The sequence below is a fragment of the Musca autumnalis genome, unplaced genomic scaffold (genome assembly GCF_047663935.1).
Source record: "Musca autumnalis isolate F117 unplaced genomic scaffold, ASM4766393v1 scaffold_5, whole genome shotgun sequence".
Taxonomy (NCBI): Eukaryota; Metazoa; Arthropoda; class Insecta; order Diptera; family Muscidae; genus Musca; species Musca autumnalis.
This window is the reverse complement of record NW_027412088.1, coordinates 2,404,464-2,417,554: the sequence shown is the minus strand read 5'-3', so window position 1 is coordinate 2,417,554 and position 13,091 is coordinate 2,404,464. Positions and strand designations below refer to the sequence as shown.

The 13,091-nt window shown below is 38.3% G+C and overlaps 1 protein-coding gene across 1 annotated transcript; it reads left to right on the top strand.

The window, feature by feature from the left end:
* Positions 1-8,091: 8,091 nt before the first annotated feature.
* Positions 8,092-10,843, top strand: Ppa (F-box and leucine rich repeat protein partner of paired). Its single transcript, XM_073957437.1, has one exon. It carries the CDS (start codon positions 8,578-8,580, stop codon positions 10,156-10,158), a length of 1,581 nt encoding a protein of 526 aa, XP_073813538.1. The 5' UTR covers positions 8,092-8,577; the 3' UTR covers positions 10,159-10,843.
* Positions 10,844-13,091: the final 2,248 nt, after the last annotated feature.

The following is a 13,091-nucleotide window of genomic DNA, read 5'->3' as shown; positions in this document are numbered from 1 at the left end:
GATATGTTGCAGATCAAGTGGTTTTTAATAAAGTAATCATTATCAACGTTTGTTTTAAATTCAATGCATGTGAAAGATTATATAACATTAAATTCACTTTATTTTAGGTGAGAAAGAACCGCATACAATGAATGTAAGTGCACATTTTGGACTTGCAGATATCGCATTAAAAATGAATAGATGCATAATAAAACTTGCTAGCATTGAGCGTGACATCTGCTTTCTTCATCTTGTTTGTGTCATATACGGTTGTGCCCTGACATTTTAAATATCTAAAAAATTGCTTGTTCAATTATTTCATAATTAGTTTAACCAATTTTGCTTTTTATTAGGCAAATTGTTCATAAAGACTTTTTACAACTCTGCCATAAATACCCTACGCAGAGTAACCTAAATTTTATTGCGGCAAGGCAAGTGCGTATGCGGATATTAGGTTCACTTGCAGTCATTGTGTTGCACCTTCGAAAATCACTACTGGCCTATTGCGGCAGCAATGCCACAATAACAAAAAAACAATGCAAAGTGCACACGCATCGATTATGACCACCGCGATCAACATTTCAGTTCTGGTTTACTAAATTCCTCTACCCCTGGTGTAGGTATGGCAGCGCCAATACAATAAAGCCAAACGATTATGATCTTCATTGGAAACGATAAACATCTTTCGAAGCCAGCCAAAAGGAGAAAATCTTTCAAATCTCTGAAAAAGAACAAAAACCTGCTGTGTGCCCAGGTAGAAAAATACATTTTCAAAACAAAAAATCCCAAGGGATCATCGACTCGGCGACTGAGCCTTTTAAAGAACAGACAAAAGGCATAAGGATTTGGAAGAAATACAATAAAGCCATTGTCTCTACTTTTAGGGGTAGTTTTATGGACTATCGGAAAATAAATCCTCCCAAGAAAAAAGGAATGTTGCCGGTACATTTTTATTGTGTAGGCACAATGTTTGACTAACAGGTAGAAATATAGTGATATGACTACCCTTGGCAAATGGAAACAGGAATCTAAAAATACTTACGCCCGTGAATGTGTGCTGTGATTTTGTCGGCTAAATCTATTGCACACTACATGTGTACACGATGCACCCATACACATAAATTCCTTTGGGTTTCATAACATTTCCTTGAAATGGGAAAAAAGGTTCGCTCAAATATCACAACATACTGAAATGAACGACAACAAGATTTTCAATACTCCCTCTGCTTAATTTCTCTGTATGCGTCTACCACCATACTCACACAAAGGCACGCAAACATGTCAGAGTTGGAAAACTGAATGTAAAAGTGATATGTACATTTTTTAGCGACGAATACTGACAAGGAAGTTTCCAATATGGCCAGAGAACATCACATTTTCAAGGTGACAAAAATATCCCTCATGTAAGCTACATATCCTGAGCATTTTAACTATGTACAACTTCTTTGCAAATGGTGCCTTAGGCGATAAAAAAGTCGGTCCCATATCACTAAGCTAATATCAATCTGATATGAAAATAGTCATGGATATGAGTGAAGTCAACCTTGTCTCTTGTGGGATGTTTTAGAAAAAAATACGAAACATATACATATGTATATTATTAAAATATAAATTTTCAACGGAAAGTTATCATTAAGACATTTTTTTGGGAATAATGTACATTTTTTGGCTTCAGGGGAATACTGTGGCATATGACCAGATTTAATTAACCTACTGGGTTTCAAATGTCAATTCCACAGCATATACGTCGAATAAATCCTCATAAAGAAGGTTAACCCGTCATAAAGCTCCAATGCAAACGCGTTTAAAAAGATCACTGAGGGGCGTTGTCGTTTTGACGTTGACTCGAATTAATTAATTACCCATTGCTCCACGCTTGCACCTTCTTAACCATTGTTAAAGGCAGATTTTTCGCATAATTCCGTTCTTTGGTAAAACGAAAAGAGAGTCATTGGCTTCAGTTGAAAATAGTGTTTTTTTCCATTACAACAAATGTGTTTGGATCGAAAAAATATTGTCCTGATAATTAAAACCCTATTATTGTTTGATTCGTTTTTTTTATTTCCTTTATTATTCCACTTGGGAACATAGGGCTTCTACAAGAGTTTTATATAGAGGTTTATTGTGGCACAATGATTTTAAGTCATGGAATGATTTATTTTGTTTTTCAAGTTCCTTCATCGTTGTTCTTCGCCATGTATTGCTTGGACGGCCTGGACGTCGGCTGCCCTGTGGGTTCCATTCTAGGGCTATCCTTGGGATGCTGTGTTGAGGCTTGCGCAGAGTGTGGCCTATCCAACTCCATTTCTTTCTTAATAATTGCCGCAATATATATACAATTCATACATATTTAGGACAATGTATTGGGTGCGGAAACTTTTGAACGATAGAGAAGTAGTGATGTTACATTTAATATTTTGCGAATATTTAAAAAATGTTTTAAGCCTAATGGGCATTTGCACAGATATTGAAAAAAATGTTTATATTAAACATATGTATGTACATGTGTATTTTCGGGCCCTAGATCCTATATGACAACATTTTTTGAACTGGTTATGACCAAACTTGGTTTCCTTTCACCGGTTTGCTATTAACTTTCCATCCCTGGCGCTAATATTAGGATACTGCCTTGTTCTTGTTGCCTCAAGCAATATCATGGCCTGTAGGTTATTTGTTGGTGCATTATGTATCTGTATATGCAAGGAATCAATGAGCGGATGCATACGTATGCGTGTGTGTGTGTCATTGTGGGCTCTTCATATGTATAAATCCCAACATTGCCGGCACGTTGATTGTTGCTGTTTTAAGGTTTGCTTTTTGTGCGTGTTCAGCATTTCTTGGAAACATTTTTGAACTCTAATTTTGAGAAAAAAGAAAAAGAAACAACAGCAACCAACAATGAAAAAAGATCACAGTGCCGTATAAGTAAACAGACAGACACATTGCCTATACAAACATAAAACTCCAAAAACAAACTCACAACACACTGAACCAGGATTCAATGTTAGCATTTGTTGTTTTTGCTATTGTTGTAGTCCCAAGAAAGAGTATGGACCAATAATTACAAAGCGAGCAAAATATTCAAATACCATGGGGCGTATCGATAATTGATTGATAACCTGAATGAAATTTTAACTTTTTTGTGCAAAATTTCCATTTCACAGAATAATCATGGTTAGAAGTGTAGTCTATAGAGTCCATATTACACGGTGTGTTCTATTTGTGAAGCTCACAAAAAATCATAATTAATTTAAAAAGACTTAAAAATTGTCCGGGTTGTTTTTTGCATAGTTCCACAAGGGGTTTTTGGCCCTTTTGGGATTCGAACCGTACATTTGTCTTATGTATGCAAATATTACCTTCGTGTCTATCAAATAAAAATATTTGTTTGTGGTTTTCAGAAAGTTATAGTGATTTTTTGCCTGATTTAGTTTGGCTGCATGAGTACATATCGTTCATTTATTCATTTCATTTCATTTAACTCACAGAATGGCACATCTCGAAAAAAGCAATTTCGAGAAAACGCGTTTTAAGTTCACCATTGAAATTTGACTTGCCAAATTAAAAAGATGATAACATAAAAAATAAATTAACCACTGGGACAATCTTTTGAAAAGAGCTAGTCAGTTGAAGCGATTTGAAGCGTGCTAGTGCTTCATAAACTCTAAAAGCTGTTTTATTGATTTATGTCAATCTCCTAGTAAATCAGCTGTAACTCGTTGACTTTTAGATATATCAACATGAAAATTCGACACAAGATTAAGAAAACGCATTTTTTGAGTTACATATGTCACTTTTTGAGTAAATGAGCGATATGTATGTATGTAGATACAATTTTCCGGGATATGTTTGACGTTCGAAATCGAACATTTCCGAAACGACAGGAGCAAATTTAATAAAATAGGTTGTAAGCTATTTTTATACCGAAAATGTAGGTGGCTGGGGACCTTCGAAATCTCAGAGATTATTAAACGCACTGTTATAAAATAGACTGATACTTGTGGCCTTTACTACTAATGACTGTTTTAGGAACAGAATACCGCAATTCCGTCCGATTTTAGAAAACTTTATGCAGTACAGTATGATAGACTACAAAAACGCCAAATAATGCAGGGGGTATACTGTGTCGCTTCTATATTTTTGCAGGAATATTTGTGAATATCACATATATGATTTCCCACGAAATTTGTTAATAACTTCTTTATATCCGACGTAAATATAGCTGTAGGAAATTTCGGAGTATGGACTTCGCTCAAAATTGCAAAAGAAGCCAGTGCTCAGTCGATACCTACAAGGACAAACATCAAAATAATCGTCAACATAATTAGTTAGTAAGTGGTTTATTACGCCCATACAACATCACTTACAATTTTGCCGTGGGCATACTGCTTATTAAAGTCCGATGTCTCATATGTCACCCATATTGTCCTACTAATTCACTCTTTCCACTTAAAATTCGCCTTATTTTTAATTTATTTCTTGTACTATCTATAAAAATTTTCTCAAAAGTGTGACCAAATAAAAATGTATGCCGCAATTGCCCAGTTTGTCGTGGTGACCCCAATTATATAAAAACTAGAACTAATCTCGGTCATACATACATATGTACCCATAAGAAAATTAATAACTAAATTCAGTTAAATTCTATGTTTTTCATTTAATTCTTTTCTTTCTTTTTTACCCTACTCCACAATGTGGAAAGGGTATTATAAGTTGGTTTCTTTCGAAAATGCATGTAACACCGCGAAATATTTATCGTAGACCTCCCCCCCAATGTGGTGCACCAAAATTCATATCTCGACGAAATAAAACGATCCGTCCGTCTATTAAAAATTGTAATCAAACCCCAGGCCGCAATTATGGACAAATTGTCACGAAATTTTGTACGCAGGTCGAGTTTCCACGAGAATAGAAACGATTAGTTTTTGGTGGTGATCGTGAAATATTAAGGGAGTGAAATGAACTAAAAACAAAATTTTTATCCGTTTTTGTAGCGGCTCTGTAGGTCGCAATGATTTGATTGACGCCACATTTTAAGTAAGGTTTGGGTTTACGACAAAAGAAGAATCTTGCAATTTAACATAATGATCTGATAATATTTAGCGGGTGAAATGGATCGAAACTTTTGTGTGAGAATTTGTACAATGTTTAGTATAATGACTATATATATTTATTCCTGCAATATATGTTCCACCCCCATAATTTATATTTAGAATAGAAACTCTTGACCTTTCCATTGATGCCAATTATGTTGATATATGTATGTACGTGGTCAGATAACATAGATACAGCGTAGTATATACAGGGATCCCACAGTTTAAATTGTAATATTTTAATACTGACAAACATTTGCACGAAGTAAAAGGTTTGGTCAAGGAAAATGCTAATAGGTTTGAAAATTTACCATTGGTCGTTGTGGGAAAAATAACCAAATTTGATTTTTGGTCCATATTCTTGGGCCATATTCCGATAAATTACCAACACGAAACTTGAACCCAAACACTTGACTTCTGCTTCGATGCAAATTATATCAATTACAAATGATGCAACAATTGGTCTGTTCCTTTACTTTCGAAATTGGTAAAACCGGCAAAAGTAGAAAAAGTTGTAAACTGCCACCATATGAATTGTATCGTGTCTGAAGTAAAGGAACGAGTAAAAAATGGTAAAACTTGAAGATTATTGCACGTAAAGGAACAGAGCTAATATCAGTTAATTATTGATATAATTATATACATAACGTGTCGCAATCATATAAAATAAACTCCGTGGAAAACAGTGCTCAGAGGAAGTGGTCGTCATCGTCCCCGTCCGACTAAAGCTCTCTTCTCTCTTTACTTGTTTTCCTTAATACATTATTCGTTTAGGGTCGGATTCGTTTTATCATAGATCGCTGGTACTTATTATACTCTCAGCATTTATGCTAACGGGTGTATATACACCTTCATACGGGTAAAATGTGCCTCATCGAAATAATTGTTTTAGACCCCAAGTATGTTTGGACGAAATCCATTTCAGGCAATTTGAAGTTGATTTAGCCATGTTCGTTTTTCTGTCTGTCTAGGAGGCTAGAGGGCATACTCTCGAACGGATCAACCGATTCGGTCCAAAATTTGGCCTTCGTAATTCATTGTCCAAACTTAGTTAAAGTTCGAAGATGGGTTATATCGGTCCACTCCTTCTTGCACCTCCCCCACAAAAGTTCGAAAAATTGGAAAATTTGTGCGCACTATAACTCATGAAGGCACTAAACGATTTGGCCTATACTTTGCACATCGTGAAATTTCTACCAGACTAAGGTGAGGTCCCAATATGGATTCAATCGGTCTACTCCTTCACGTACCACAACAACAACATTTCGGAAAAGTTCAGTTTAGGACCTGTAGTGCGATTCTCTAAGACATTTTTTGAGTTACCGACAAAAATCGGTAAAATTAAAATGCTTATAATTTCGGTAATTAACGATGTTTTCCGGTAAGTTAGCGACGAATAAAAAGTAGTCGGAAAGTTCTACCGATAGCAAGAGTGCTGTCAACTTTTATTTGAACTTTTCATTCATAATTTTGCGTTACAATTTTACCGCTTTTTGTCGGCAACTCAAAAAATGAGTTAGAGAATCGCACTACTGCTCTAGAATCGCTTTGATTTTTGTTGTAACAACTTGTATTTGCTGCTCCCATACAACGGTACAAGTTTTAGCAGGGGCAAGTCCATACTTCCTGAGAAAATAGCCTGAAAGCTGCAAGAAACCCCTATGACACCGTTTGTAGTAGAACTTGGCCTTGGTAATGTTTTGTTCGAACTTAGTTTAAGTTCGAAGGTAAGCCATATCGGTCCACTCCTTCAGGTACCTCGCCCACAAAAGTTCAAAAATATTCTGAAAAATTGTGGGCACGATAAATGTCCAGAATGATGTGCAACATTTTGAAAATACCCTAAATACATTCGATCTGTCCGTAGATGAAAGTTTCAGTTCACATATGTAGGTGAGGGTATACCATTGTCGGCAAAGTCGACTGATACCATTTTACTGGTTTTAAATAATTTTGAATTTTTAATTTAAAATTCTTTAATGCAACAAACATTAATGCAACCATTCGATTTGCTGTCACTTCAGAATTGAAATACCAACATTCTTTATTATTTTATCTATGCATCATTCTTAATAATACGAATTAGTTAAGTATTGATCTATTTTATTTAACAGAATTAAACAACTAGTTAGTCACTTTTACTCCTGGAGACTAGTCGTAGTATTAGTTAAGCATACATTGTAAAATTTGCGTAAATAAAAAAATAATAAAATAAAAAACAAACTTGAAGGAATCTACAAAATGCATATTTATTCAAATTGAACCTCGATTATCCGCGATAGTCAGATCGGGGTGAATTAGAGACTTGTCTCTAAAGCTATGTCTAAGTTGACGAATGAACTCTGAAACCGGTCAAATCTAGCGAAGTGGGCAAAATGCGTCCAGTACAATTAGTGGACCTGTTTTCAACATTTATGCCATTCAAAGCATTTTGAAATAATCATAAAATTATCCCTATATTTTACTGTACTTTTGAAACGGTGCAGACTAAAATCAGTTGCATTTTTTTAAAGATGCTGAACGAATCTTTAAAATCTTCCTTAAGAACCGTTGGTGTTCTTTTGCAAGCAGAAATATTATTACAATAGGTCGTCCGACTGTAGACCACACACATACACGCTCCCATGCACATACTCTCTCTATTCTACTAACACCACCACCACCATACACACAGGCTAGGATGAAACTCAACTACACATAAAGCCGAACTAGAAAACAGAAAGAATTTTACCTAACTTAACGTCGCCAACCATACATCCATCCATCGAACTTAACTCACACACAGATTAACAACATTTTATGAGGCAGCAGTGGTGAGGATTTCTCATCAACTACCTGATAATTTCTCTTATTTTGTATTCCACGAAATGGCTGAATTTGTTTTATTCAGCAGGAGAGATTTATCTGACACTACCTGCTTTTTCGCTCACCCCGTAACTTGAGTGTGTGTGCGTGAGTCAGCCGACCCAGTGCACAGGCAAAGTGGCATTTGCTAGTTATAAACTGAGTCTCTGTCCAAGGGAGAGTTCAGTTTGTGATACGTTGTGAAACAGTGCGGTATTGTGCGGTTACCGGAAACATCTAAACATTGAGTAGTTGAGAAAATAACGCTTTGATTATACGGCATCCGAAGTAGAACCAGCTAATACTGAATATAAATAATAATCTTATGTGCCACACATGCAACGACTAAAATTAATCACATTATTTTAAAGAAAACAAAGAATAAAATTGAAATGAAAGAAATGAGAAACAAAAGTGCAATTTCAAAAGTTTATTGAGAAGTATTTGCAAGAAGAAGAAAATAAAAGAGGAATAAATATTACTTATCTTTGTGTAAAACAAATACGAATTTTCAGTGATAAGAATACAAAGAAGGAAACGAAGAACAAAACAAGTGAACCCGATTCGTTAAGCAAATATCGGTTAAATTGGAGCGATAATTTGGAATTGATAAGAATTTGGTGTCTTGGGAGCAACGAGACTTCCACAATAAGCTTCCACCATGGCCACTAACACCGAAATACTTCCTTTCCATCATCAGACTACCTTGTCACTGCAGACAGCCGCTGCATTGACCAATTATCATGGAGGCGGTGGTGGTGGAACAAGTGGCATCCCTACTGCCACACAGTTGGCTGCCGCAGCCTGGAGCATGGAAGACCACCTCTATCAGCAGACTGAATTACCCGGCCTCACACGAACAGCTCATCATCTGCTTCGATTCACGCCGTATGCTTTGCATCATCGCCCCCAGCTGCAAACATTACCACCCGCGTTGTATCTCCAACATGCGGCGGCAGCAGCCGCTGCAGCGGCCGCAGCTGCAGCACATGCGCAACACCATCATCACCACCACATGCAACAGAGACCAGCCTCGCCAGAAAGTCCACCTCCTGTTGAGGGCTTACAAATAACGAATCTTTTCCCCGAAATACTAGAAATGATTTTCGACAAATTGTCAGTCAGGGATCTGGGAAGAGCAGCGCAAGTGTGCACAACATGGCGAGATGTTGCCTACTCCAAAAGTATATGGAAGGGTGTTGAAGCTAAGCTGCACCTAAAACGATCAAGTCCTAGTCTCTTCAACTGTCTGGTCAAGCGTGGTATTAAAAAAGTCCAGATTCTATCACTGAGGCGATCATTAAAGGATCTGGTGATGGGTGTTCCAGCACTAACGTCTCTCAATCTCAGTGGTTGCTTCAATGTTGCCGATGTCAATTTGGGTCATGCATTCTCGGTGGACTTGCCTAATCTAAAGGTCCTAGATCTGTCGTTGTGCAAACAAATCACCGACACCAGTTTGGGCCGGATTGCGCAGCACCTGAAGAACCTTGAAACACTAGAACTTGGCGGTTGCTGTAACATCACCAACACTGGATTACTCCTCATTGCGTGGGGTCTTAAAAAACTAAAACATTTAAATTTACGTTCCTGCTGGCACATTAGCGACCAAGGTATTGGTCACCTTGCGGGCCTCAACAAATCCACGGCAGAAGGCAACTTGGAGTTGGAATATTTGGGTCTCCAAGACTGCCAGCGACTAAGCGATGAAGCTCTCGGTCACATAGCACAAGGTCTCACGTCCCTAAAATCAATTAACTTAAGTTTCTGCGTCTCCATAACCGACAGTGGTCTGAAACACTTGGCGCGAATGCCGAAGCTAGAGCAACTGAATCTTCGTTCCTGCGACAACATATCCGACATCGGTATGGCGTATCTCACCGAGGGTGGTAGCGGAATTACCTCTCTCGATGTTAGCTTTTGTGACAAAATCAGCGATCAAGCTCTAACTCACATCGCACAAGGTCTCTACCGATTACGCTCACTGTCGCTTAATCAATGCCAAATAACAGATCAGGGAATGCTAAAAATTGCCAAAGCCCTAAACGACTTGGAAAACCTCAACATTGGTCAGTGTTCGCGCATCACCGACAAGGGACTACAAACGTTGGCGGAAGAGTTGACGAATCTGAAAACTATCGATTTGTACGGTTGCACGCAACTGTCGTCGAAGGGCATTGACGTCATTATGAAGTTGCCTAAATTAGTCAAGTTAAATCTCGGACTGTGGCTTGTGAGATGATGTGCTTCAACCCCCCACACCGGAGACATCCTAAAGCACAGGTCAGCGGCCGCAGTCAAATCACTTAACCAACAATCCGACCAAGACGTGAAGGATCACGCCTATGCTTTTGATGCATTTCGGCCATGGAACTACGACGAACACCATCATCGGCACAAGACTAGAGCTGAGGCAATGCCAACGTTTCGTAGGGACCCTACAACAAAAAACTGACTCGTCATTCTCCAACAAGCAGAAGACCTTTCTCCCCCACTGCAAAGAAAAATGACATCAAAAGAAGTCGGTCGTCCAGCGTGTTTGCCTTGCATCCAGAAAACAAAAACATCCACAAGTCTAAGGTTAAAGGATAGTCTACAAAGCATGCAGAGAATGCCTCACACGAAGAAGACGAAGCACCGTGGCATCGATGATAAATAGCGATGACGATGCGTTTTCCCGGAATTCCAACCCAGAATTGCGAAAGGGCGTAAAAACTCCGCTTGGCTCCGTTCGACTCATTCTAAGCCAACGCCAGGGCCAATCAACATGTATACACACATCACACTAACGCACACACACAACCGAACAAATCTATACTCAAACCCATATTCACCAGGCTCAGGCGAGCATACAAGCCACCAGCAAACTGTCGATGAATATCTTTCAAGCCGTATACGAACAATACAAGTTTAGCTTTTATTTTAAATTTCGAATTTTGTTTTTGTTTTGAGGGCATTAGCATTTTTGTTGTTGTGCAGCTTACGAAACACCTTTGTGTGTTGTTGTTGTTGTTGTCGTCGTACATGGGTGTGTGCGTGCGTTTGTATTGCTTGCATTTGTTAGGCCAGATGCAGGCTTTTTAAAGGCAGGCAGGCAGTCAGGCGGGCATTAAGGCAAGAAGATGGAGCCGTCCAAAGTTGATGCATGCGTGCAACCTTACCTTCAATTCGACGAACGATGTCTGAATTTTTGGTATTGTTTTTTGTTTGATTCGGGTTGCTTGGTCGTATCTGTGGAACGAAAGCAACCAGACCCTGAAATTAATGTAAAAGAGATGGAGGAGAAAGAATTCTGTTATTTCGAAAACTAAATAAGCCGTGGGGCAATAGTCGGAGTTTAGAACCACTGAGGGGAATTAAAATATCCGTGGAATATTGGCACACTGTGTGATCCAAAATAATTAGTCTTTCGTCTATTTGGAACATATAAGTTTTTACTTTGTAGACAATTTTCATTCCATTCCGAAAAATGTTACTTTGGCGGGTGGCCTCGTTTATACTTACATACGTACTATGTATGTATGTATGTATGTATGTATGTACATGAGTTGTTTTACAAGAATCTAAACACATATCGTCCGTTTAAACCTGTTACTGTGAATTTCTACCCTTTTGCGTTGAGTTTTTTTTCGGATTTTTTTCAGACGTCTACGTCGAGTAATGCAACGAAATGGGGTATTAAGACAAGGCAAAACATATGCATGCACTGCACACACACTCACACTCCTACGTGCATAGAAATACGTATTTTTAAATTAAAACAGAAACTTCATAGCTTTCATTTGCCATAACACACAGAAGAAGAAAAAGAAGAGAAAAAAAAACGTCGCCGTCGTGTTTCACAAAAAGTAAAACTAAACAACGAGCAATAACAACAACACACCAGCCAGCAGTGACGATGACTACGAGGAGAACAACAACCGCCACAGACATACAGACATCCACAGACAGACGTCCATACATACAAACATTCATATCTCTGTGGAAGAAAAATGTGCTCAAAAGCAATGTTGAAAACAGTTACAATGGGGGGAACAATGTGCGAGAAGAACACTGCAAAGAAGAAATGAAAAAAATAAAACAAAACAGACAACAACAACAAGAGCAGCATGAACATGAACATCATCGAAATGCAAGCAGGCTCGCCAGTCAGTCAGACGGACAGATGGACGGACGAACAGATACACACAGAGACTAACAACAAACCCGACATAAATATACAGGCCAAGTCGTCATACGGACAGAAAGACAAACAATGGGACCGACTAAACCGGACCAGTATCTGACTGAAAACAAGTAACCAAAAACCAAAGCAAAGTACGACGAATATAATACGCCAAGCGCAGCAGCAACAACAGAGCGAAACAACGACAAGGCGAGTTTTTTTCTTAGTTGTTGTTTTGTGCTGGAACTTGTATCCCCCATTATAAATACGCAGCACAATAGTCGGACAGAGACGTAGATCACCGTGTTATTCAACCAGAAGCGCCCCCTTTTCTCACTGTCTCCATGTTACGAGCTATAGGGAGGGACCTTTGCGATAGATGCCTCTTTGCTTTTTGCACTGTTGTGTGTTTTAAATGGTAATACCAAATTTAGGTTATGAATTGTTTGGTTCTTCGACCAAAGCGCATGTTAGCCCTTCTCCGTCTCTGCATTTCCCTCGCATATAATATATGCATTTATACACACATACATACATGCAGTTGTTACTACCAGTCTATAAGTTGTCTCTTGAGCGAGATGGTTTATACATATTGCAATACCTTCAGAAATTTTGAAGCGTAAGACGCAGCAGCACTACAAAGGCTCGGATTTGTTGGAGTTGCTTAAATAAATAGCCTGTCGGAGCTAACCATAGCCTGTTTTTTCCGTGTTTGTTTCATTTGTTTGTGTTTGTTGTTATCTTTGAAACACCACGCCGACTCCCCCACTCCATTTCATTCCCATCTGCTTCTTTATCGGCGTACTCGTTGTCACTGATAAATGCGCATGTGCGTCCGTTGAAAACTGCGATCCGTTGGATATTTTCGATTCAACTCACAACACCAGATGTGTTGTTGTTGTTGTTGCTCCAGTGGCTTTAATTATAGTTTTACCTTTCGGATGACTGGAATGCCTTTCTTGGAAGAAGTTAAAAACTGATGTTTTTCCTTGTAGTTGTCTTTTTTTATA

What these genes read in the sequence shown, in the direction of transcription:
- Ppa (XM_073957437.1), top strand. Translation starts at nt 8,578, where the DNA reads ATGGCCACTAACACCGAAATACTTCCTTTCCATCATCAGACTACCTTG.